Source organism: Typha angustifolia, chromosome 5 (genome assembly GCF_048772165.1).
Source record: "Typha angustifolia cultivar Huaian chromosome 5, ASM4877216v1, whole genome shotgun sequence".
Classification (NCBI taxonomy): domain Eukaryota; kingdom Viridiplantae; phylum Streptophyta; class Magnoliopsida; order Poales; family Typhaceae; genus Typha; species Typha angustifolia.
Genome location: NC_133243.1, coordinates 7359663 through 7386223, shown reverse-complemented (window position 1 = coordinate 7386223; position 26561 = coordinate 7359663). Strand labels below are relative to the sequence as shown.

General features: G+C 37.5%; 3 protein-coding genes across 9 annotated transcripts; 1 reads left to right on the top strand and 2 right to left on the bottom strand.

The window, feature by feature from the left end:
• Positions 1-228: 228 nt before the first annotated feature.
• Positions 229-6010, bottom strand: LOC140760032 (DIS3-like exonuclease 2). Of its 3 annotated transcripts, XM_073096803.1 has the most exons (7): positions 5561-6010; positions 5151-5464; positions 4985-5038; positions 4815-4883; positions 1857-4088; positions 1193-1264; positions 229-1116 (listed from the first exon to the last, which is right to left on the bottom strand). In XM_073096803.1, exons 1-7 carry the CDS (start codon positions 5670-5672, stop codon positions 727-729), a joined length of 3243 nt encoding a protein of 1080 aa, XP_072952904.1. In that variant the 5' UTR covers positions 5673-6010; the 3' UTR covers positions 229-726. The 3 variants fall into 3 exon arrangements, with proteins under 3 accessions (XP_072952904.1, XP_072952905.1, XP_072952907.1); XM_073096804.1 differs by lacking the exon at positions 5561-6010 and having other exon boundaries at positions 4965-5038; positions 5151-5197; XM_073096806.1 differs by lacking the exons at positions 5151-5464; positions 5561-6010 and having other exon boundaries at positions 1857-4084; positions 4985-5022.
• A 3275-nt stretch (positions 6011-9285) lies between these two features.
• On the top strand, positions 9286-21454 carry LOC140760598 (copper-transporting ATPase PAA1, chloroplastic). Its single transcript, XM_073097621.1, has 17 exons — positions 9286-9928; positions 10034-10087; positions 10341-10494; positions 11764-11838; positions 12007-12287; positions 13374-13607; positions 13956-14054; positions 14188-14337; positions 14595-14741; positions 16011-16061; positions 16174-16347; positions 17013-17144; positions 17750-17847; positions 18176-18413; positions 18589-18792; positions 20377-20457; positions 20822-21454. Exons 1-17 carry the CDS (start codon positions 9503-9505, stop codon positions 21080-21082), a joined length of 2859 nt encoding a protein of 952 aa, XP_072953722.1. The 5' UTR covers positions 9286-9502; the 3' UTR covers positions 21083-21454.
• An 851-nt stretch (positions 21455-22305) lies between these two features.
• LOC140760599 (uncharacterized) lies at positions 22306-26120 on the bottom strand. Of its 5 annotated transcripts, none has more exons than XR_012104415.1 (10): positions 25937-26120; positions 25778-25856; positions 25590-25669; positions 25425-25491; positions 24711-24782; positions 24075-24290; positions 23754-24006; positions 23592-23652; positions 22812-23205; positions 22306-22731 (listed from the first exon to the last, which is right to left on the bottom strand). XR_012104415.1 is itself a non-coding variant. In XM_073097622.1 (8 exons), the coding sequence occupies exons 1-8, from the start codon at positions 26010-26012 to the stop codon at positions 23644-23646; spliced, it is 852 nt and encodes a 283-aa protein (XP_072953723.1). In that variant the 5' UTR covers positions 26013-26119; the 3' UTR covers positions 23426-23643. The 5 variants fall into 5 exon arrangements, 1 of the variants encoding a protein (XP_072953723.1); XR_012104416.1 differs by having other exon boundaries at positions 22306-22985; positions 23085-23205; XR_012104414.1 differs by having other exon boundaries at positions 22306-23205.
• Between the last annotated feature and the right edge of the window lie 441 nt (positions 26121-26561).

The following is a 26561-nucleotide window of genomic DNA, read 5'->3' as shown; positions in this document are numbered from 1 at the left end:
AAACACAAATTTCTAATTTTCTATAATAAAGGAAGAGTGTTACATGTGTTCTTATTACTGTTAGTTTGAAGAAAAATTGGTGAATATTTCCTTCTGTTGTTGATTTCAGATTATATGTTGCTCCTACAAATACATCATATTGAAATACATCAATTCAAGCAGCTGCTTTATTAATCCTCCCCTTAGTGATGAATACCACACATAAAACATCCAAAAGCTTCCATACAATGAGAAGAGGAAATAACCTCAGAAAATTTGCAGCTTATATCGTTCAACACATGGAACAAGTTTTTATCTGCCTTTCCTAAATACTCAACCTACAGTAATAACTGTGACAGAAGACCAAGCCCACCACGCAAAAAACAAAGATGGGCTTCAGCTTGCAACATTCTGAGCCATTTGATGAACATAAGAAGAGAGGCCAGGAGCATATCGAACTGAGATGCCGACTTGTTGAAGAAAAGGTCAGGCTGATCCAATTCCGGCAAGCAGCTTTGAGATAAAAAGCAAAAGCTACTTGACTCCTATGCCACCTCCAAGTAACAAAAAGCAAAAGCTGAAAAAATTAAAGCACCGTAGCTGTACATGGTTGTATATAAACAGGATGCAGCACAGTTCATCTTTAAGGTTCTGTAATGTCATGAAGATAAGATAAGGTTCCGCAGCACTTCAGATGTGATCATTAACAGCTCATTTCTTCTGATACTTGAATCCCCCCGAACAATTTTATTTGAAGTACGAGGACATGTACAATCTTATTCCAATGTCCAGTGGACCATCATCCCCACCAATTGCATGAAGAGCCACAGGTATAGATGATAAATGCCGCAATACTAAGGGGAAAACAGCTGTATGGTCTTTGTCAGGTTGGCCCAAGGGTGTCAATTTAGCAGCACAATATTCTTCTTCAGTTGCTTCTGGTTTGTTATCTTCCTCGCATAAAACTTCCTCCGATGGGTTCAGCACCAATGCAACATCCTCAACAGTTCGATATTTCATGGGACTTCTTCTCTGGAAGCATTTGCTCCTATGTATATCTAGCACTAAAGTGTTTGTAGTTTCTAACCAGTCAACTACTAAGCCTCCAACTTCATCATAATAAATACGCCGCTCAATCTGTAAAATTAAAACATTATCATCATATAATACATGACCTATCATATTTCAAAATTGGGGATGTCAAAATCAATACCGCAAATTTTTGCACATAAACTGACATGAATCTTGGTCCAAGTCCTAAAACTCTGGCTTCAGAAACAAGGACCTGTAAACAGTATAAAGAAGAATTAGAAGAGAAATAAAGATCTCTAACTCCCAAAAAAAAACACAGTGAAAAGATAAGGAACACAAAGAATAATAAATCAAGTAAAAATTATGATAATTTTCCAGGTCAATTTGGTTCCAATAACCCTTAGATAATGAACATCCTCAACTTCATCATAATAATAAGAAACCAAGTAAATACTTATCACGATAAAGTTGATGGGGGTTGCAAGTTTGCATAATTTTTCTGATCACGCCTATAAATCCTAAATCAAGTATCCCTTGATCTCTGAATACTACATAAAGAACCTATCAAGATGTGCCAAAACCAAGAAAAACCATAAAGTAAGTCGAGGATCCCATCTATGTAGGAAGCTAGAGAGATTGGAAAACACCCATCAACAGGGAAGTTTGGGTCAGGAAGATATACATCCAACCATCAATATAGAGGTTGTTCTGAGACAGAACCTACATTACCAGTGGCAAACCTTACCGTTACCCTATATTATTGGACCTTCTCTATTCACATGAAGTAATAAGATGCCTTGAACTTAAACGCATAAAGAAGTTATGACAAAAGATGCAAAATGTACCTCTTTCCTCTTCAACAAAGCCCAAAGATAAAGTTTCTCTACAGCTTCCTCAGCATGAGAACTAGCAAACTTTTTTTCATTACAATATGTAGCAACTTCCCCAAGTACCTCACTTTTAGGAACCATAAACTTAAGCGCAGAAGCTGCTAGTGCTTCCCTACCTTCTTTAGACTCAGCAGCGGCCTTATCGAAATTGAGACCGGTAAAACAACTGCCTGTAATGTTGCAACCATCTGATTCACCTTTATTTTCTTGAAGAAGATATTTGCTTTTCTTCCAATAAATTTGCTCTGCCTCGAGTGCTGCACACAGTGTTCTATGGACAATGATGTCAGGATATCTTCGTAGTGGGGAAGTAAAATGAGTATATAACGGAACTGACAGTGAATAATGAGCCCATTCATCTTTCTTCCCACTTAGATCCCCACTGCAGAAGTATGATGCAGACTGCATAGGCTTTGAGGCATATGAAATAAGAATATCAAACAACACAGGATCATTTTTTAGCTTCTTTCTTATTTTTGACAGCGAGAGGTGGAGTTGACCAGATGATGAAGCATCCAACTCAAAACCATGCTTACAACAAAATGCTTCAAACTCTCTAAGCTTCCGTAAATTTGGTTCAGGATGCCTGCGTAGAAAAGCACAATCAGGAAATGCCCTGGATATAACTTCTGCAACAGACCTATTTGCCAAAAGCATGAACTCTTCAACAAGAGAACATGACTGCTTTCTTTCATCGAAACAGCTATCATGTGGAGCACCACATTCGTCAAACAAGAAAACTAGCTTAGGATTTTGAAGAGAAAGAGCCCCATCTTTAGATCTCATTTCCTTCAGTGATTTAGATATTTCATAAAGGCTTCTAAGGGACTTGACAATGTCCTTCCATTCAAACTGACCATACAATTGAGAACTCGACCTGTCGGAAGGACTCGCTTGATCAAAATCTACATCAATTATATCCTGCACAAGATCATATGAAAGTTTGCAGCATGAAAAGATAATGGATCGACCAATCCAGCGACTTATTATGCTTCCATGACGATCAATATCCCAGACAATTGAGAAAGCAAGCCTATCTACCCCAGGAATAAGTGAACACGCTGCTTCAGAAAGTTCTGGAGGCAGCATTGGTAATTTACGCTTCAAGATATAGACACTGGTGGATCGAATCTGAGCTTCAGTATCTAATGCTGTATCTGGACGAACAAAGTACGATACATCTGCAATGTGAACACCAATACGAAATGTTTCATCTGACAGAATTTCAACAGACAAAGCATCATCAAGGTCAGTGGCAGAGGAAGGATCAATTGTAAATGTCAAAATATCTCTGAGATCCTTTCTAGTTTCGAACTCCTCTGTAGGAATCTTCCATGATACATCTGGAAGGCAAGCCAGTGATTCAGGAGAAAAACTTGCAGTACAGATTGCATTTTCAAACAGGATGGCATCAATGTGTGTATCAATTTCTCCACCCTTGCCCAGCATATGCATGACATGAGCTTGGGGAAAAGGACTTTCCTCACTCCAGTCAATGACTCGTGCAGCAACTAGTTCCTTTTCAACTGTTATATCACCATTTTTCAACCTCTCTTTCACACTCTCAAGTAAGCTCCTAACACTAACTACCATCTTTGGGAATTTTGAATTAGTAGGCATCAGATGTATGCAGTCTGCATCAGATAACGATGTCACATTCTTATTTCTCTTTGAACTCAGTTCATTTATCTGCTTTCCTTCACCTTCCCCTTCAGAAAACTTAAAAGCAAGAAAACCAACTACTACATCACGACAAGAAGACATTTTCATGATAGATAATACCTTTCCAGTAGGCCGTTTAAATGGGTGAGAGTTTATCATGGTTCTTATCCTCTCTAATGCTCTAGCAGCCTCTCCCTGCTCAAAGGCCTCAGTTTCACGCGAGCATTGTGGGATTGTAGCATGTCCATTTTCTCTGTTAGCAGATGTGACAGGATCACTTTCACTATCATAATGAACAGCTTCATTAAAAGTACCCTTCTCGTGATATCGTTGCCCCCTTTCCAATTGGAGCAGGCCATTGCAGCAATTTTTGCTCTGCTCACCGCAAATACTGAAGTGCTGTTTCCGGGAAAAGTTATTATAAGAATCATCTGATGACACAGGATTAGATGGTACATTTGGCCCTTTCATCTTATTCCAGTAAGACACAGGATCCAACATAACAGCAACAATATCACCTTCTATCTACAAGATCAATAAGATCACATCAAACAAAATTTACCTAAAAAAGAACTAGAGAAACATAAAATGTGTCTAAATCAATCCATTTTTTAACAAATTTGCAAGACAACCTTAACACATAATGGTGTACCAAAGCATAAAGTTTCACAAATAAGAAAATTGTGCTCATGAAAATACTGGCTCATATAAACAACTATACAGAGTAGAAAGCTACCAAAATAAAGCAGTATTTTTTTTTAAAAAAAAACTATGACCTTCGTTGTTGCAAAAAAACAAAATTCAGTTGTATGCGGTGCTATAATAAATAGTGCCATTCTTAGCCAATGCAGTTTGGTAAACTTTAAAAGTTCTTTTTTTTTTTTGAAAAACAATGTTTTCTAAAAAGTGCCCATATGAAGATATGTTCGACCAGTTTAGGAGATCACCCTGCAAAAAACTATATTAGCACCCTGAAGATGCTACATTCAGCCATTATATTGTTAGCTGCATATGCATAATGTAGTATATCATCTCATTATATTCAATCTAAGCTTAACAGCTAGAATGAAATCTTATATATTGTCAGTCAAGATCATTTCCATATTCTTATCAGATGTAAACCAGTAAACAAGATTAAACATCTTGTCCCAGCATTAACGGTGTGCATCAACTAAAGTTACTTTACCATAAGAAAAAAAAAAATGCATTGATCAAGGTAACGCAGCTTCAGGTCCTACGAACCCCACTCACCGCTCTATTCTGAGCTGAAGGACCGCTGATGAGAACATCCATTGGCAAACCATCAATGGTGCAATATGCCTGAAACAACCAAAACCCTCTATCAACAAAATGCCCACAATCCATCAAATGAAGATCTCCATACGAAACTGAATTTCTTACTAAAGCTTTTAATCTCTGACCTCAAGACGATTATGTGCATTAACACGAAACTTTGCTTTAAATGCGTTCCCTTTCTGCAACACAACACAAAACCCAACACTTCTTTTACTTCTATATCTTCTTACCAAGAAATTCTGTTATTCTAACAAGAATACACTAAATCTAAAAAAGCACCAAGCAAGTTACCTTGACTGCCTCTTCCACATCCTGCTCAGACCAATGTGGAGAAAAATACTTCTTTGCCGGTTTTGACGAATAGATCAAATCTGGCACACCTGCCAGAGAAGACGAGGTTGGCAAGGGGCAGGACTGGGAGATCTCAGAAATGGCTCCGGCATTACCATCTCCATTGACGTGGATCGTAGGGAGTGAGCTGAACGCAACATTCGACGCCTTTGGCGGCACAAACTTCCGCCCTACACCACCGAGTCCTCCGCTACAATTCTCCGACAACTCCGACCGTTGGCCCAACACCGAATCCATCGAACCAGAAAACCCGCCTAAGGAATTTGAAGAAAAAAAAAAAGCCCATAAACAAGGGATCTTTCTCCAATAAAATCGATTACGTGACGAAACCATTCGAATCAAGAAGCTACCTTGGACGGCGGGGCCGTTCTGCTTGGGCCGGCGATTTTGACGGCGCCGCCTCTTCTTCTCCTTGTCGACCTCCTCCTCCGCCGCCACCGCATAATCTGCCACCGGCTCCATGGGTTTTTAACTCTTGTAAAGAGAAGAGAACAAAGGAAGCGAATATAGGGAGGGGAGAAGAGAACAAGAAAGGGTAAAGAGAGGTGGGGAAACCCTAGATCTGGAGATTCTTGCTTCCGATAGCGAGAAGACAAAAATTATATATATATATATCTATAAGATTACCGGAAGGGAAAAGGGGAAAACGGGGAGAAGGGGTCGAGCCGCAGAGGAGGGAGGGAAGATGAAATGGTTACAGTATCAGGACGAAGTCAGATAAGGACTTGGGAGTTTTAATTGCGGGATAAAGACTCCATCATTGGTCGGCAAGACGTTTTTGCGCCGACTTCTCCTTTACACTGCTTTTCTAATCATCCTTCTCTTTTCCACTCTTTATGCTTTCCCTTTTCTTTCTCTCTTTTGTGGCTTGTCTTACCTTAAATTATAATTGTTAGTAAATTAACCACCTAACCGGTTCAATTTTATTATCAGCCGGTTTTCTAACAAACTGATCGAATCTCTTATCACAATACCTAAATGACCTAATTATTCAATTCTTTATCCTAAAAATTGTACTACTTCTATAGTTTTATATAAATTCACGTTTCTTGATGATAACCTGTATTTGTGGGTTGAACATTCTTAGTTAATAGTGTTCAGGAATTAATTAATATGATGTTGGTTGTGATATGAAAAACCATATGTTTATAAAAATTTGAGGTTGTTAAACATAAATATTAGTTGAAAATAATAATTAGTAGAAGTTATACTATTTAACTGCTTTTATAGATATATTTTTAGTTTCTTAAAATTATCTAATATTTAAATTGTTTTTTTTTTAAAAAATAGAGATCCGTATGGATAAATTACTAGTTGAACCAATAACCCAGTTACCTAAACTCTGATTCGATTTTGGTAACTATGTTTTTCATAGAGTAAACCAACTTTCTCTCAACCAGTACATCAGGGATAAGAATGGAGAAAAGAAGGCGAACATGGATTACAAAGACTATCTCTTGTTTTGTTATAACTAAAGTACACTAAAATTGTATGTCATTACATGCAGAAGGAGTCAGGCATTATTTATATAGAGACATATGAGAGGCATGTTTAAGTGCGAAATGAGTAGTAATGGCTTAAGACAACATTCATTGATGGTCTGCTGTCCAAAATTCATTCTCATGCAAGAGGCGGAGTGAGTAGTTCTCCTTTGCAATTTGCCTACAAGGTAAGTTTCTCATTGGTTTGTGTTGCAACAAGGTCACTTCATAGGTTAGAGAATGCTACAAGTGATTGACTTCCCTTAAAGTTAAAAGAAGGTTACAGCACGTAGTATGCTCGGCAAAAAATGCAGCAATACAGTAGCAGCCTAGCAACCACAAGCTTTGAATTATCCTCTAGGCGGAGCCTTTTATCCATAGAGGAAACTAGTTCGCTACCGAGGCGGGCATCCTTATTTTTTTTATTTAAAATGTTTGTAGATACATGATTCGTTAAGCTTCAAATAGTGATTACAATATGACACATAAAATTTTAGAAAAAAAAGAGATAGGATAACATTCTGTAATAAGTCCTGCTCTTGGTTGAAATACTGTTTGACCAACAATTGATCCAGAGTATCAATATATAACATACAAGTACTCATGCAGAAAGAAATAACTACAAGAGAGGGAGACTATCAAAACTGCCCTGCAAAGAAGAAACAACTACAAGAGACTTAGACTTAGAGTTCTTTACAATAAAGGCCTGGCATCCTATGGCTCTTCACAGGTTAAAATAAACTAAACACGTACAGAGATCAGCCAAACCATTCGAACAAACTCCAATCAAAACACCAAACCAAATTCGACCCCTAATAGTACTCTACTCGACAATGGTTAGTACAACAGCAGGATTCCAGCACCATAACGAGACAACCACCTAACGATTGCTATGGCAGATCCACTAATGACAGCAGTAGCAGAGGAGGCCCAACAAGGGGTGAGGCGGGGCAAGGTGAGGGATGGCGGCAATGACGAAAGGAGATCGACTAAGTCGAAGGAGGCAACGACCACCGTGGCACTAGGACGGTAGCAGAGATGGAGCAAGGGTTGTAGAAACTATAGCAGGAGCCAAGATTTGCCAAATAGCTGTGATCAGAAGGGGGATGACTGGATTGGAAGTTGCACCATTGAGTATAAGGTTTCGACGAAAGGGTAGGGAGATCACGACGTAGATGGGGCGAGGAGAGGGCAGAGTGAGAAATCAACGAAGTTAGAGGCGAAGGAGGTCTGGAGTAGAAGAAGGAGAAGATGACAGGCCTAGTCTAGGTGGCTTGACACCACTACCTACTAATTCAGCTAAACCCCTAACTCGATAAGGAAGGGAAGAAAGGAAGCGAAAAAAAAAGAGGATGAAGGAAAGACAACGATCAAGCCCTAGCAGAGCGCTAGGGCTGACAACAAGAGAAAACTTTCACTAGAAGGTAGGCATTAGTTGGGTTGGATATTGTTGGGATAAAAAATTAGGCTGAGATGGTCCAAAATTTAGCTCAAGCCCAAGCTTCATAACCTTGAGCCAAGTTGAACTTGAGCCAAGGAAGGAGCGTGAATTTAGTGCACATCGATTTGATTATATCATTAGATGTATGTTAATATATAGATAGATTATGCACATCTAATTGATCATGTTCAAAAGAGAATATAAAAAAATTATAAAATTTGATCTAAGTGCAATTGAAGTCGTGAGACGCACATAATTAATAAATTAGCATAATTTTAACAACGTGTTCGAACATATTCTTATTGAGTTTGCCGATACAATCGATTGGAGTGCGGCGCCATGCATCAATTATGTGCATCATGGCAACAAATTAATCAAGAAGATAAAAATTATAGCATTAGATATGTGTGATTATTATGCTGATACACATTCAATGGCGCCGAGATTACATATAAACTAAACAGTCTACAGATAATCAACCATTAAATGCCCCCATATCCTGACATTCTTATAACCTCTGTGTGGGAGTCATCAATGTCTACACCTTCCTTGCTATGCTAGCTATTGCAGCCGTGCACAGTAGTAAATCACTATCTAGGAGACCTATTTATTATTTTGCTCATACAACAATAAAACTCCTTCGTCGTCTTGTATCGTGACAACTGCCACGAAGTTTAATATTTTAAAAAGTAAATTTAGTTAGGTATTAAAAAGATTTAATTACTAAACCAAGTTCGTATTTTCTTAAACCAGTTACTCAAACCAAACAGGTTTTAAGTAGTTTCAAGTAAGTTTCCATCACTAAAGAAGAGCTAATTATATTGCCAGATATAACTCTTAAACAATTCAAATATATCAGTATATCACTAAACCGTTAGGTATTTTATTAGCAATTTTGATACAAATAATTTTAAAAATTCAATTAGCTTAATTTTTATCTTATCCTTCAGTGATTTTTATGTCAATTTCTTTCTAAACCGATCTTCTCTCTATATATTTTTTTGTTTTAAAAAAAAATACTCATAATAAGAGAAAGGAAGGGAACGTAAGGACATTTTATCTAACTAATTAAATATTTTAAAATATATTTTAACATAAATTATTCGCGGAATTAATTAACCAAATTGGGATACCGTAGGAGGAGTAGTAGTAGTAGTGGTGTGCGGTGACTACATCGCCACTGTGTAGTCTTCTTCCTCCCAAGTCCCCGACCTGCCAAGAGAAACCTTTCAATGGAGTACCAACGACGCCTACCTGCTTCCACCTCTCTTTAATTCGCGTTTCAAGGAGTGATGTGGTAGCCGGAGATACATATAAATCGAAACTATGGTATATGTTGGGAGAGGAGCGTAGGGAGAAGAGAGGAGAAGATGGAGTCGCATCTCATCCCGACGGTCCCCTTCCTGGCCTTATCCAAAACCCTAAAGCACTTCCCGAAGCCAGACGTACGCTGCCGCCGCTCGATTGTTCCCCCTTGTCCGGCGAGGATTCTGCCAGGGAAGACCAGATGCTTCGCGAACTCCGTAGGTCCCAAGTTGTCGAGGGAGTTGTCTCTGATCTCTTTCGCCGGAGGAGTGCTGCGGAGCTCGCCCGCGGCCGCGCCGTTGCCGCGTGGATTGGCGAGCATATCGAGGTCCTTCGCGGCGTTATCTGGGCCGCCTGGGGGCGGTGATGGAGTTGGCGGTGGCGGCGGAGGTGGTGGTTCGGGTGGTGGAGGGGACGGGGCGAAAGCCGTCGGGGTGATGGCGGAGGAGGCATCGAATCTGGGGACGGATGTTATACTACTTGACGTCGGCGTAAGATTTTTGACAGAATATTTCCCTTTTTTTTTTGGGTCGTTTTCCTTGTTTACTGCCCAATTACTTACTTTAAGAAAAGACATTTCTGGATGTTTTCTTTAGGGAATGTCCTGTGGAGGATGCGCGGCAAGCGTGAAACGTATTTTGGAGAGCCTGGTAAGATCTTGTCAAACTGTTATAAACAGTTTTAATATTTTTTATGGCGTTTTAAGATGATAAGACATTGGTCCCATGAAAGGAGCTATGGTTCGTCAAATGCATATCGTCTTGATTGCAGCATTGTGAATCTTCTACTCATTCTGTGTAACCAGATATAATTGTTCTTTTATTTTTTATTTTTTGTTAATAGACTGATGCATAATAATGATAAAGTGTCCTACATGTTGAAATATGGAGCATGTTTCTGCAGCCTCAGGTGTCCTCTGCAAATGTCAACCTTGCAACTGAGTCAGCCGTAGTATGGGCTCTACCTGAATCCAATGATACACAGAGTTGGAAACAGCAACTGGGCCAAAAACTTGCTGAACACTTGACAACATGTGGATTTAAGTCCAGCTTTCGAGGTAACTTTGCTGATCGAAGTTGTTAATTGGTGCAGTCTTAGGCAGAGAGAACTTTCTTTGTGCCTAGGAGTCTGTGTCGATATATATAATTACCTATAAATTGTTTGGTTCTAAATACATGTTTTAGTTTAGTTTTGTAATGCTGAAATTAAATATTCTATTTATGGTAATATACTTGATAACTAAGGCACAACGTATAAGGTACTTTATAAGGATATTTACATGTATATAATTCTATTGTGTAACTCATAACTTTTATGAAAAGCATGCTGCAATGCATTTGTAGAATAAAGTATGAAGTGTGAATTAAGAAATAATTTCATAATCAGATAAGCTATTTGACTCATGAGACATGATAGTCAAGCAAATTATCATGCATAATAGTGTTGCATTTTGGTACATGAGGGATAGATGGTGTTAAAAGAGTAGGTACATAGGTAGCTTGGGTTGTCGAAGCAAGTTGGCACTTTTTCCTGTGTAAACGTCAGTGTTGAAGTTGAAGAAATTCAAGTTCTCTAGTTCTACGCTGAAGTGTCTGTTAAAATGGTTCTTGTTAGAGTAACATTGATCTGAATATTTGAAAGTTTTTGGTCCTTTCTAATGAGCTATTTCTCTCCAAGTTTGAAATTTTAACTATCAGTTCTGCTTTCATTCAGTAGACTGACTAGGTGTCTTAGAGGAGTTAATATGAGACTACTTGTTTTTTTATTCCAGATTTTTTTTTCAGTTTCTTTTTCTTCTAAGACTCAAGTGATTGATGAGATGTCTTACTGAAAAGAATCAAGCTTTCTCTTGAGAGAAGTATAAGGTAGTAAGGTTAAGAGGATCATTTTACCACTTGCTGTAATTAAAATTGAAAACCTCACTACTATGTGGAGTCATGGAGTTACCTTTGCACATTGAAAACTAAAACAGATCAAGTCTAATATACACTAATATTCTATCCTCTCAGCCTCCATTATTTAGAGTTACCTGTAATATTTAGCTTTTACTTTTCTTCTGGTTTTCTTCTCCTCTTTTTTTCTTTATGTTTTTCACTGGTGAAACTAATTCATCTCTTTGCAAATCATTTCATAATTCCCCTCTTCAAGCAAAATTTTCTGCTTGAGAATTGAAACATTCTCATTCAGCTTCATTTATGTGATATCTTAGTCACAGTTATATTTTATTTCTAATGAGTTAGTCTCTCTCTTATTGTATATGAATTTTCCCTTTTGCCAAGCTGTTCATTAATTGTGAAGTATCTATATGAAATTTGGCTTCTTGTAGATTCTGCACGAGAGAGCTTGAGCAATGTTTTCCAAAGAAAGATGGATGAAAAGCTTCAGCGATTGAAAGAGAGCGGTAGGCTTTCCTAAAACTTGCGCAGAGATGTGAATAAAAATGACTTCATTTTGACTATCCTAATTCATTGACTGTACACATTTTCCAAATTGTTTTTTGTGTTAGAATTATTTCTCGTTCTGGACTGACAGCCTTGACCTAACTGTGCACCTTTTGATTCTTTTCCAGGTAGAGAACTTGTTGTGTCATGGGCATTATGTGCTGTATGTCTGTTGGGCCATGTCTCTCATTTCCTTGGAGCTAATTCCCCTCCATTGATGCATGCATTTCATTCCACTGGGTTTCATTTCTCACTTTCACTCTTTACTTTTATTGGCCCTGGTCGGAAACTTATATCTGATGGACTGAAGAGTTTGTTCAGAGGATCGGCAAACATGAATACTTTAGTTGGTTTAGGTGCTTTGTCATCTTTTGCAGTTAGTTGCATTGCAGCCTTATTTCCAAAGCTGGTACTTCTCAAATCATCCCTGCTAAATTTTACTAGGTTATTTTGTATGAAAACATTGCTATAGCAAACTTGCAATTACTCATCAGATGCTTGCTGATTTTGTTCTTCTTAAATGTCTGTGATTTTTATAGTGTGCTTTAGAGGAACAAACTGCAGTAATAAATTAGCAGAAAAGGATGAACAATCGTAGTGAGTGATGGACGCATGATCACCATAGTGGACATATTTTGTTTGCATAGGAGGTCCGTTATGCTTATATGTTATAAGTCGTTACTTGCTAGATCGTGCCAATTCGAAGATGCTGCACCCATCTTTTTTATATACATTCTGTGAAAAATCCATGTTAAAATTTTCTTCCCTGATGATAAAGCACATGAATGCCTATATTTATCTAAATATCCTTGAACTACTCCTTCCCACATGTTCACCAAAACAAAGACATCTAAAATTCTAAACTAAGCATTAAGGTATTAATCCCATTGTCAGCTGTGACCTTTCCTGCTAATCATGGAGAATTAAGTTGCTTATCTTCACTTCCATAATCTGATTTCCACTTATGCTAGAAATTAGTGCTTCTCTATTCAGTATTCACTCTTTCTACATGCATTAAACTTGATCTTAAAGTTACCAGTTGCTGCAGTATCTGCAAAAGGAAGTTAATAGGTTGCTCGGCCATTGCCATTATTAATAGGCGAGAGTGCGAAAAGATGATCAATCCAAAGTTATTGTAAAATCTTTATGCAATCATGACATGGAAGTGTAAAAGAAAAAGAAACAAAGGGCATATTAGTTTGTTCCTTCTCACATGTTAATGCTCTTACTATGGCATAGGCATTGAACTAGTTTATTCCAGCTCACGTATTGTACTGCTCTTTTAATTACTGGTGCATTGAGCTGCCAGATATTCTCATGTGCTTCCTATCTGAACTACTTTTCTGATCCAACTACACAATTTTTTGCTACAGCAGCTTCCAGAAGCATGTCTAGATATGCTATATTTGGCTTATGACTGTGCTAGTCAAATATCAATCAGTGCCTTCTTCATGGTTGGCGTATTTTGTTTTAATATCATGTTATGCACATGCAGGGATGGAAGACTTTTTTCGAGGAACCTATAATGTTGATAGCATTTGTCCTGCTAGGAAAGAATCTTGAACAGAGAGCAAAGCTAAAGGCAACCAGTGACATGACTGGATTACTCAGTATTCTCCCAACAAAAGCACGCCTTGAAGTTAGTAATGATACTGAGCAGTCACCATCATTCGTTGAGGTTCCATGCAATAGCCTTGCTGTTGGAGATCATATTGTTGTGCTACCAGGAGTGAGTGAATTGGCTCTGATATTCTTCAATGTACTTAGGTCTCAGAATACCAATATTTTATAATATTATGATAAAGTGGTGGTTAGGAGATTATTAAATTAGTAATACTTGTCCTTGTGAATGGATTTTACAGATATCAGGATTTGTGAAGAGATTGAATAGAAATAGATGTTTCTTTATGCTTATCATAAACCTAAAAACATTTATGTACATGTTCTCTAGTTTCATCCTTTATTTTATGCTATATTATTTATAAAATTCTTCAGAGTAATTGTAACTTTTTTAAGCTTTGAGTTGGTCTTTCTTTCTGCCTATTAATTTATCCTTTGTCACTCTTCCAATATCTAGGACCGTGTTCCAGCAGATGGAGTTGTAAAAGCTGGAAGAAGCACGGTTGATGAGTCAAGTTTTACTGGAGAACCTTTGCCAGTGACAAAACTACCTGGGGTATAAATTCTTTCACTTTCATCATTTGAATTATTGGCATGATCATTATGCTCTTTTTCTGTAACTTCATTCTGAAAACTAGCTTGGGATCACTTTCTTCTAGCACCATTATTTTTTCATTTCTTTCTTGCAGGCTGAAGTAACAGCAGGAAGCATTAACTTAAATGGTAAGCTTACAGTTGAAGTAAGAAGACCTGGTGGTGAAACTGTAATGGAAGATATCGTTCGCTTGGTGGAAGAAGCACAAATAAGGGAAGCCCCTGTGCAGTGTTTGGCTGACAAGGTCTGTGCATCTCAGTATTTTTTACATTAATTCCCACCAAAAGAAATTAGATTTAGTTGGTCAAGGAAGTCAGTAGGCCGTGGGCCCACTAAAACTTGAGGAATGTTCTTGTCTGAGTCATGAATATCATTGTCTGATTTGCATATATGAATCAGTCTTGGTTCCTTCAATTTGGTGTGTCATATCTGGTACATTTATCTTTGTGTTGGGTTTTATACTATCTGACATATTATAAATGTGATGCGTCATGATTATAGGTCGCGGGAAACTTCACATATGGAGTTATGGCACTGTCTGCTGCTACTTTTCTATTTTGGAACTCTTTTGGCTCACAAGTTGTGCCATCATTGATCCAACAAGGAAGTTCAATATCTCTGGCTCTGCAGCTTTCCTGCAGTGTCCTGGTATGGCATCATACACCTACCATCTGCATACAAATTTTATGATAAAAAATTAAATATTGACTTTTTTATAGTGGTAATCTATGAGCATGCTGTTTATATAGATATCTGGAAGAACTGCAATCTAAGGCTGTAAGGTACAAACTTAAGATTAAACTTTATGCTTGGGCAACTGGATAAAACATGGGAGGTACTTAACTATTGATATAACTTAAAAATTGAATACCATAAAGTTTCTTTCAAAAAGAATCTTTATAGTGCCTGAATTCACATCTCTTGCATGGTCTAGTAACTCTCGTCACCTTGTGTTCCAAAATGAGCCTGTGATGAACTGATGCCCCTTCAAGACAAGGGGAATAGAAAGGAAAAAAGTTGCTCTGTCAAGGTAGAGATGCTCAGCTTCATGAATGACAGCTAAAACTTTTATTGTTCATCACAGAATTGGTGTATTAGAATAGAAAAATGGTTTGAACTGGTGACATGACATGAGGACTTTCAGTTCCATGCTCTACCAAATTTGGAACTTAATTTGAAAACCATATTTCAACCCTGTGATATTTCTGGTTGGGGCCCATTTCACTGGTAGTTAGCTAGATATTAAGTACAATTATTTATGCTCATAAGTCATAACTTGTAAAATGCATTCACTGATAAGAAAACTGCTCAAGGCCATTATTATTGACTTATTTTAAGGTCCTGCTACATTAATGAATGACAACATTAATGCTGTTATTGCCGAATAAAGAAAATTTACTGAAATAAAAATCTTCAATTCTTAAGCAGTTAAGCCTGGAGATCGATCCCTTTTGTAGTGTTTCTTGGAAATAAACATAATGGTTTGAACAAGCAAGGCCAGAATGTACTGGTTTTAGTTGACACGGTCCAAAAGTAGATGGCAAGTTTGCTGGTTTCAACCTTTCTTATGAACAGGTCTCGACCAAAACAGCTTGAATTGCGTGAAAACTTTCTGTTTTCTCTAGGGTTACCAGCCAAAATCAGGAACAAAACTTGCAAACATGTTTCATCCGGTTTGAATATTTCACTTCAAAAGCTTAGTTATGTTTCTTCTACCTTTCGGGTATGCAAGTCTGTGGCAATTGCCTGCTGATCTATTTTCAGTAAAGACCTTTTGTTTGCATCCTTCCCCTCATCTCTTGTCTCATGTGTATCATGTGGTATTACTGTATTAGAGTTGTTAAGCTCTCCCATGATGTTATTGGTATCAACCTGACTGCCTATCCAGTAGTTTAATATTTTAATCTTGAAGTCCAGGTTGTTGCGTGTCCTTGTGCACTTGGGCTTGCCACGCCTACTGCTGTGCTGGTACGGATTACAAGATCCCATTCTGCTATTGACTAAACAAACATTTTCTCCAAAAATAGTTTTTATTGATCTTGAGGATCTATCTTTCTATTGACCTTAGATTTTTTTTCAGGTTGGAACTTCTTTAGGAGCAACCAAAGGACTGCTTTTACGTGGTGGCAATGTCTTGGAGAAGCTTGCAGAAGTTGACACTATTGTGTTCGACAAAACAGGGACTTTGACACTTGGAAGACCTGTTGTTACTGAAGTAATGGTTTCTCATTGTAATGAAGACAATAGTTCAAAGTTAAGTGGCTGCATTTTGTGAATGCTGAATTTTACTACTATAATATTGTCACAGTATTTTTCTTTAGGGAATGGAATTGCTTCAACTAGAAATCATAATGTTAATACTCTGATCTATGTACACTACACTATAGTCTAAAATGCTATGTTTTTACCGTTATCTTTGGCAACCTGATAATCAAGTAGTTGCATTAAGTTATCAACTTCCCATGGCAAGAGCTATTTCAGATTATATCAGACTATATTCAAGTAATAGTGGTTAGCATCTCGTATGGAAGAGGTATCTTTTAGTGCCCCTGCCTTGTGTCACTTTGAAAATTGAAACCTGGCAGGTCCACAAGATTTTGGAGGGACGAGACTCGTGGGAGGTCCAATCATGATCAGTGTGCACCTGAATGAATGATGTGTTTGGTGCTATCATAATTAAAAATAATTGATGGATTTTTATTTTTATTTGTATGCAGACCGTCAATTTAGTATATAAGGTCCAACAATCTATTCTTGCTTGTCATGTGAGTTTTACGGGGAGTCATAATCTTCATCATTTTCTTGTGCTATTGTGTGATACTGCCTCAACATGGAGCAATACTATTCAGATTCAGTAGACTTCTGCAAAATACTTTATTTACAAGCATGCCTGTTGACAAAACCATATTTTCTGTACAGAATGATCTTAATTACAAGTGGACAGAAGCTGATATTTTGAATTTAGCTGCTGGAGTTGAATCATCTACGAATCATCCACTTGGAAAAGCTATTCTGGAAGCTGCTCGTGCTGCCAATTGTGCAAATCTGAAGGTGATTCAACTTAATCTTGGATAAGTTTGTCACCTTTTTAATTATTTACCTAAGAACCTATATTCAGCAATGCAGATCTATGACAATAACAAGAAGAAAAGTGTTGATTGATTGGGTATTGAGGTTTTTCTAGGAACTAGCGGTGGCGTAATACATCTCCATATAAAAGCACAAAATGTTTGTTGTTTTTAAGTGTTCAACATGAATTGTGAGCCATTTTTGTTAAGAATTATTAAGATCAGTGATCTGATTGCATCTTTTGTAGATCGCCCCTCCTTAGTAACCTGTCCTAGGTAGTAGGTAATATAGGTTATGGATTTCACTGATTGAAGTAAACAATGTTGGTTTATGTTAAATTTAGGGTGCCCTGAAGTGAAGTACTACAGTTGTTTTTACATTTCAAGGACAATAATTGAGAATAATCTAACAACAGAATATTCTTGAGAACTGTCGAGCATGACTTTGTAAAATATAGATAACATTGTGTTATGGCACTTATTGAGTGAGTAATTATTTCTGAAATAATGGTTTCTCAGTCAAAGTTGAACGTGACATGGCAAGGTACACACTCATTTTGCATTCATTCTTATGAGTACTTATGACAGGCAAAAGATGGGACATTTAAGGAGGAACCTGGATCTGGTGCTGTAGCAATCATTGAGGAGAAGGAGGTTACTGTTGGGACATTGGGCTGGCTTAGAAGGTACGACAGTGAGCTACAAGTTTTCTATCAAGACATGTTTGGATAATTGCTATTGGTTGATAAAATCATAAAAGTCACTTCCACATTTCTTTGTTTCTTTCTATTGTAAAAGGCCATGGCAGAGATCCTCTTATATCTTTATTGTCTTATAGTAGTTTGTGTGTGAACTTGTTTATCTGTTGATACAGTAAATCATTCATTACACATTCATTCTTGTTGCTAGGATTCAGAATGACAGCAGCATGTTGGTTCAAGTTAACATGTTTCAGTAGGGATGTGCACATGGCACTTCATAATGACATAAATTGATGCAGTATATGTCTTGCAGGCATGGCATCGTTCACAATCCATTCCCAGATGCAGAAATTAATAATCAGTCAGTTGTATATATAGGAGTTGATGGTGTTTTATCTGGACTAATATACTTTGAAGATAAAATTAGAGAAGATGCCTGTCAAGTTATCGACACTTTGTCTAAGAAAGGAATAAGTACATATATGTTATCTGGAGACAAAGAGAGTGCTGCTGAGCATGTGGCATCAATGGTCGGCATTCAAAATGACAAGGTAATGAAGTTTGGAACTTTGCCTTGTTGCTTTGACCTATGACCTAGTGACATAAATGGCACTTGATTTACTTGCCAAGAACTTCATTTTCCTAACTATTTCTCTGAAGTAACATACGTAAGTCAATCTTTTCTAAGTCCATCCAATTACTATTGATTTTTAATAAATATATTAGGTAATTGCTGGAGTCAAACCACATGAGAAGAAGAAATTCATTTCTGAACTGCAAAAAGATCAAAAGGTGATTGCAATGGTTGGCGATGGCATTAATGATGCTGCTGCATTGGCTTCATCTGATGTTGGTATTGCCATGGCAGAAGGTGTTGGTGCTGCTAGTGATGTATCTTCTGTAGTGCTTATGGGTAATAGATTATCACAGGTAGACATCTATTCACCATTTAAACTATATAGCTATATGTCTATAACGTAATCTTTGAATATTCATTACAATTTCTTTAGAACTTTGTGATATAGAATGTTCTCCCTTGTCGGTAGTATGTTTTTGATAATGTTAGGAGTTCCTATCTATTGTACTCGTAATAAAAAATTTATGCCACTATGATGATATGATTTGGGTTTGATCGGATCCAATCACGGGGACATTTGACTCGATGAATCAAGCCTATTTATCTTTTAATTGAATTATGTTGTAAGCCCTTATAAGTCATGCAAGCCTCAAAAAATAAGTTCAATTAAGTTATGTAAATTTCTAAGGCAAACTTAATTAAGTCATATAAGTCTATAAGTCAAGTCTAATTAAGTCATATAAGCCTATAAGGTAAGTCTTAGTTCGAGTTGTATAAGCCTTTAGGGCTAGTCCGGGTAGGATTTATTGTACTTAACCTCTATATATAGAAGGGCCGGACATCTTTATTTATTTCTTCAAGCCTTGAGAATTAACATTAGGAATTAACTAAGTTTATTTTTTTTATTATTACATTTACCGTTTTATGACTTTATCGTAACCGTTAGATCATTTTTATTTTTATAGGAGTAAGTCGTAATCGCAGAACTCTTTTAAGTACCCAAATCCTAGCCACAATTCTCTACCACGAGGCACCTTACTATACAGTCGTCCACCATCACACTTGGTCATTCGTCATTCTTCGATGATCGCCGCAATGCCAGATATTTACTAATATGTTCCGTTCTAATCTTTCTTTACTATTTTATTTATATCTTTTTATCCTAACTTTCAATTTATGTAAAACCAAAACCATTAGAATTTTAACTTCTGAGGCTACCACCATCCAAATTTTCATAATTTATTTATATCCAAAATCGATCCAGATTTGGTCAGTAACACATGAATGCACTCGCTTGATTCAGGGATTTTGCTCTTATGCCATATATCTGGATAATTTATGACAGGAGAATAATACTAAGTGTTCTCTTCGGCTGTTAGTTCTTATGATTGTGTGCACCTCGAGAAATGAGAAAAGGAGTTCTTATCTTTGGAATGCCAACTAGTTACTTTGATAAATCATAAATGCAAGGCAAGAGTGAGGTAAATAAGATAATATGTTGAGATGAGATGTGAAGATATACATCACCTTCTGTCGATCAGTAGTGATAATGATGGAAGTTGGCGAAAGGATTAAAGAATGATGAAAAGTTAAACTTTCAAGTAAATTTGTAAATGTTCACCTTTATTTGTTGTCATGACGATACATATAGTTTTCTTTTTTTAGTATCTTCTAAAAGAATTTCTTTTGTTTCTAAGCCTTGATTTTCTGATTCTCACTACAACATTCTAAACATGGATGCTTCTTTCCGTAGCCTTACCTTTGTGGTTAGTTTACTTGAACGTATAATGTCAAGTTGGAATACTTGAAAAGTTACATATTAATATTATGCTGAAGAGCTGCAAATTCCCCTCCCCTTTTAGCCCCGGTTGCCTTATTGGTCTAATGGTATCATGCCAGTGTGACTACATTTTGACAATACCACTATTCTAATGCAGTTAATCGAGGCATTAGAATTAAGCAAAGAGACCATGAAGACTGTGAAGCAGAACCTTTGGTGGGCGTTCGCATATAACATCGTATGTATACTTCCCTTTGCAATTACACTTTCCTTTGTGTGCTTCACTATTATATAGCAAATAGTAAATGTTAACATTGTCCAGTTTATTTCACGAGTTATTTCGTAAGAACAGCTCCACATTTAGAAGAACACTGGGCCCAAAATCATGCTTTGTTTCAAGTATTTACTGCACTGGTAATTTCGTAGTGTGATAATGAAATTAAGACATTCTGACCTGATTTTCCCAAATGGAACCTCGAGTGTTTTCTGATGCCAAGCAACTCATGCTATTAAAGTTCCTTTGAGCTTTCCCTACACTGCCTCATATATTTATTTGATCATTTTCTGGCTGGATGCTTTGAAGGATCTTTGCTATTTTGCAGGTTGGACTTCCAATAGCTGCTGGAGTACTGCTGCCGATAACTGGTACAATGCTGACCCCATCAATTGCTGGAGCTCTGATGGGTTTGAGTTCAGTTGGGGTGATGGCAAATTCACTTCTCTTAAGGCTCAAGTTGGGATCAAGGGAGAAACCAATTTACATGGTTCAGCACGAAACCAGTTCCCAATCTGTCGCACATGTATTGGTAGATATCAATGAGGCAGCGGACAAAAACTACACTGCAAAATGGAGGAATAGTTGATTTTGCAAGATGGTATAGTTAATTACCACTACGCCCAGCTGGAGCAAGGCTTTTAAGGAGCCTCTACAATTACTGAATCAAGTACAAAAGAAGCCTGATAGTGACAAATGCATTACACCTCTTTGACGAGATTAGGGCATGTGTTCTTGTCATAGATCTAATCTATTATGATGATGCGATATTGCTGTCTGATCAGGCAATATGCTCTCGCCCCATCAGACACTTGCCGTGAATAAGGTGGTAGTATAATATGTTCTTTAGATCGAATTCATTAATTTGTGGTGCTAGGTGGCATCCATTGTGTTCAACCCAATAGATGCTTCAGTGACAAATAAAAGGGAATGATATTCTCTGTGGCATGTTCATTTTATATTTGCTGGCGTATATTTTACAGACTTGAGAAACTGAGAGCGGCGCTTTTTAATTTGTTTTATATTTGATGACTTTTAGTTTCCCTTTCACTAAGTATTAAGAGGAACCTGTTGAACTTTGTGAACAAGACTAGTTGTTTCTCTAACCGCACCTCAACCCTTTGTTGTTTGACAGGTATAAGTTGAAATCCATTTATTCTATGTGGTAGTCCAAATTCTGTTGCCGGACCTTAAGAGTTATCGAGACGTCACATCTTGTTCCTAATTACAAATCCGTAACTAACCCAAATAGTAGTTTTCAGATAGATGATGTAAGATGTACAGGAATTATCTCAAATGCTCTGTCGTAATTTTCAGTCTAATATTAAGCTAGAACAAAATGACACCCTTCCTTTCCACTGGAATCAAAAGTAAGAGTGAGTTAGCGCCTCCTTTTTCTGTCGGATAGTAAGGGTGTCAAAATAAACGAGTGACTCTCGGCTCAACTAAAGCTCAAGTATGGTTCAATTCAGCTCAATTTGAATATGACTCAATAATAGGCTTGATTCAGATTTGAGCTCAGTTCAGGTTCAATCTGGCTCAGCTTGAATTCAACTCGAGTTGAGCCGAGCCAAACCTAAAGCTATAAAATAGGCTCAAAATTAATTTCAAGCCAAGATAGCTTGCTCCCTATTGGATGGACTTCCGAGCTTATAAAGGAAAATGGACTGAATTCTATTATATGAGAATTGACAAGAGCGTAGTCGTGCAGGAAAGCAACTATACTATTTTAGACCTAGAGACAAATTCTTTATTAAAGCATAGACCAAACATAGATGAAAAAGCAAACATAAGTCAACAGCAATTAGTGTTGCAAAGTCATGGATTTCAAGGACTAAAATTTCTGGAATCATACTAAAAGATAAATATTCATGCCAGCTCACCAGCTAAAAACAGCATGAAGAAAAAAAAGAAAAATAAAGCAAGAATCAAGAAAATAAAGAAGAAAAAGTGGACCGCCAAGCAGCAGCTATAAGGCATCTTCCTTTTATCAGGATCCACAGCTACAGGCTTATGCATTATCACCTCACGTTAAAGACATGATGGAACCAAAATCCAAACGCAAATTCTCATCACCTTGCCACGAACAAAAGTCCTACATTTCTTCCAATCATCCATTATATATTCTGACAAAGCAGGCAAACAATGCGCCGCAACACTATCATTCACAATTTGTCTCTGAAGACAAGTTAATTGATCTACTAACAGGTTAGCATGCAAGCATAACATATGCTTCATCTATAGCAGACAAAAGCAGATGTTAGTTCTCCAGCCAACATTGAAAAGGAATAGAGAAAAGCTTAGGTCTGAGTACTGACATTGGGTGAGCAGTAAGAAGGCTAACCACTTCCTGGCAATGAGATGGCAATAGCTTAAGCTATGTTTCACAAGTTCATACGCACGCAGTCCAAGAAATTAGAAACTGATATTAACAGCATCACATGCTGGTACAACAGCAAGTGGCACCCAGGTCATCACAGCTAGCACTACTCCTTTCAGTGCCAACAGGAAAAAGGAAAAGATTGAAATATGATGAATATAATCTAAATCCCAAGGAACAAGAGCAACAAAAGCTCAAACATAATCCTTACCAGCGGACCGTCATGGCACACTAAACATGTTTTATGCAGGTCTCATCTAAAAATGTTGGAACTGCATATTGTCAGCATGAGCATCAATAGAGCATCACCATCACCATTACCAGCATGGTCACTGATATCAACATCACCACCAAAATCAACACCAACGAATAACAATGAGTTTCAGCTACAACATCATCAGCATGGAAAAATCCATTTGAAATCATCCTCCAGTAAAGCACAACACCCAACTCACGAACAGATAACTAGAAAATGCAAAATACGTTCTATTATAAGATAAGTGTTCTACTAAACTATTTAATGAAGCAAGTTCAGAAAAGAAGTAAAAAAGCTGATGAGAAGGACTAGAGTTTCATAAAGAGCATAGTAAAACTCCAATAACTACAAGTCTACCACAAGATATTCTAGAAACCAAAATTGATCCACAAAAGTACATACTTGCAAACTTAGAAAAGCAATTCAGGGGAACCCAGATTACCAAAGTACTTAAGATCACACCTAACATATAATAACAGAGTCAAGCCTCAAAGGTGCAGCCAAGCTGAAGAGCTCATCGGTCCTGCCAGTAGATGCAGATGGATTGTGAATAAGATGAGGGCCTCTTCTAAACCAAAAGGAGGTGAGCAAAAAAATGAAAAGTATGCAACAAGTACCAATTACCTCGTCAGCACTGTGAGGAGAAGCACTATGAGAAATTGCACGGCGAGCTCGTGGAGAAACACTACGGGAAATTGCACGGCGAGCTCGTGGAGAAACACTTTTAGAAGGAGGTAAATGTTCCCCATTCACTTTCTCGATGCTCTGATCACGAGAAGGAGGTGACCTACGAGGTGAAGGGCTCCTACGAGGTGCAGGGCTCCTACGAGGTGAAGGGCTCCTACGAGGACTCAAGCTACGCCGAACAGGTGAAGCACTGTATAATGCAGTAGGTTAGAAAAAAAATTACAAAGTACTGAAGCATATAGGATTTCGTAACACTACCTATCATATGAGCGGCTCCTACTCCTCCGTCGATCATCATCCAACCTTCCCCTACCTCGCCCCCTAGAATAATCAGGGCTCGCACTGTGGCTTCTGCTTCGACGACGACGGTCTCTTTCTTTTTCACGATACCTTTCACGTTCATATCTTCCTCCGCTCCGGCTCCGGCTGTGGCTTCGTCTCCTATGATCTCTATCACGATAATCATCTCTATGCCTGTGTACAACATAAATGTAGAAAAGGAAGAAAAGGGAAGCCCCGACTCTTGTATTAGCATTCAAGTTTCTGAAAACAAATGTCAATTACATAGAATTATATAATACTATAATGCCATTGGAAATATGATTAGAAGTTTAGAGCCTTACACCAGATAGAACCGAATGGAAGAAAATTATCCACATATCTAACACATACTTGGGATTTACAACTAGTTGGTGTTGTTAATTGGAAATATAATTATTGATATTTAACGTATCAAAAAAATTAAGAGATGTTCATGCACTAAATTAACTGTACAAACTACATCCAAAAAGGAAAATCATCCTTCAATGAATTCAGAACTATTGTACTCATTAATTACCCACTGGTCAATGCTAGGTAGTGTATAAAGACTAAAGAAAGAAAAAGGATCCTCACCTAGGCCTAGGGCTATGGCTTCTCGACCTGCCTCTTTTTTTTGGCATTTCTTCCATAATTCTTCCTTTCTGACTGCACATTTGAATGAAAATGCACCACGAGTAATGGCCAATAAGTTTGATTGATACGAACAAACAAAAACCAGGGCATACATTAAATAAAAATATTGCAACCATAAAGAGAAAAGAACCATCTTCTCCAGCTATAAAAGCAGGTTGACAAAAAAGGGACTCTATATTTACATTGCAACCATAAATGAGTAAATGCAGAAATAATTGTTCAAATTTTAATTAAAGAAATGATATACCATTCTAGTACACAATATACGGACATGTATTTGAGAAAGCACTCCTCAAATATCCCAACAAATTAACTAACTACACAATCCTGTTAACTTATTTTTTTTTTTCAATTTCTTCAGTTTCCTTCACCATCATACATCTCAAAGATTCTTTGCTCATATATTACAGCTCTCCAGAAGTATATAGTTCTAAGCCACTCACTTTCGCATGGGGGAGTCATTGCAAATTTTAGATGGAGCTGTAAAAACTTAACAAAAAGGTTTCTTCTTGTGGGATTTAGAACAAATTGCAAAACAGTTTACAATGTAGACAGAACTATATAGAACGGAAGATAAGAGCAAGTAGGACCACAATATAAAAACCCTGAATCCATCATGTTTCTGCAAAATTGGAACAAGGATTCTCAACTTACATAGGTTCAGCATTCGGACCATATTTAGCAAATTGCACCATGATGTTACGGCCATCCACATTCCGGCCTACAGTTTCAAACAGAAAGCGAGAAGGCAACACAAAACATGACACAGAAGACCTATAATTTTGCCAGAATTTCATCAAATATAAAGATAGAACTTACCGTCCAGCTTTTCCACTGCCTTCTGCGCCTCATCAGCGTACTTGTACCTCACGAACGCAAATCCACGGGAATCCCCAGTCCTTCAGATCCAATAAGCGATAACATAGGTACCAAAACGCTAGAAACCCGCTAATACAGGAAGAAAGTAAAGAATATCCAGAGAAATTTCGAAACCCTAGAGAGCTCACCTTCGATCTCTTGGAATGAAGACATCCACAACCTTTCCATACCGATCAAAGAGAGGAAAGAGATCGTCCGGCGTAGTACCTGTGACGAGAACAGATCGGATAAGAGATTAGAACGAAGTGTAGGAGAAGGAGAGTAGAGAAAGCTATATGGGCAGTTACGGAAGCTAATGTTGAGGACGAGAAGGGAGTAGGTGTCCTTGATGTCCGGAGGACCGGACCTCCCAAAGTGCGACATGGCCGGCGGAAGAGAGAGAAGGGAGGTTGGGAAAAAAACTAGGGTTAGTTTTTGGGGAGGGAGACGAGAGCGGAGAGAGTTCGAATGGAACAAGCTTATGAGCTTATCGCCTGCGAAGAGTAGCGTCTCTCACGTGAGACGTGCGTGCAAGAAGGTGCCAATGGACAGCTGGGATATGACGGTGAAGCTTGATAAATGTACTCCGATATTTGGAAATTGTACTTCATCTTTACGTCTCCAACGTGAGGGTTTATTATGTGTCGCAGAGTTAATTCTTTATCGATCGATTTGACGAAATTTTAATGATTAAAATTTTTAATGGTATAATAAGTTTTTTTTAATATATAATCTTGCACATTATTTTTTGACAATTATATTATTTTAATATTTTATTAAATAAAAGATATATATATCATTAATTAATTGAGAGTAATGTATATATATCAAAATAAGGGTATAGATGTCTTTTATAATTAATTTGATGAAAATTTAATTATATTTTTTATCTTTTTAATTATTTACATATATTTCTCATTAGTCAAGGTTGAT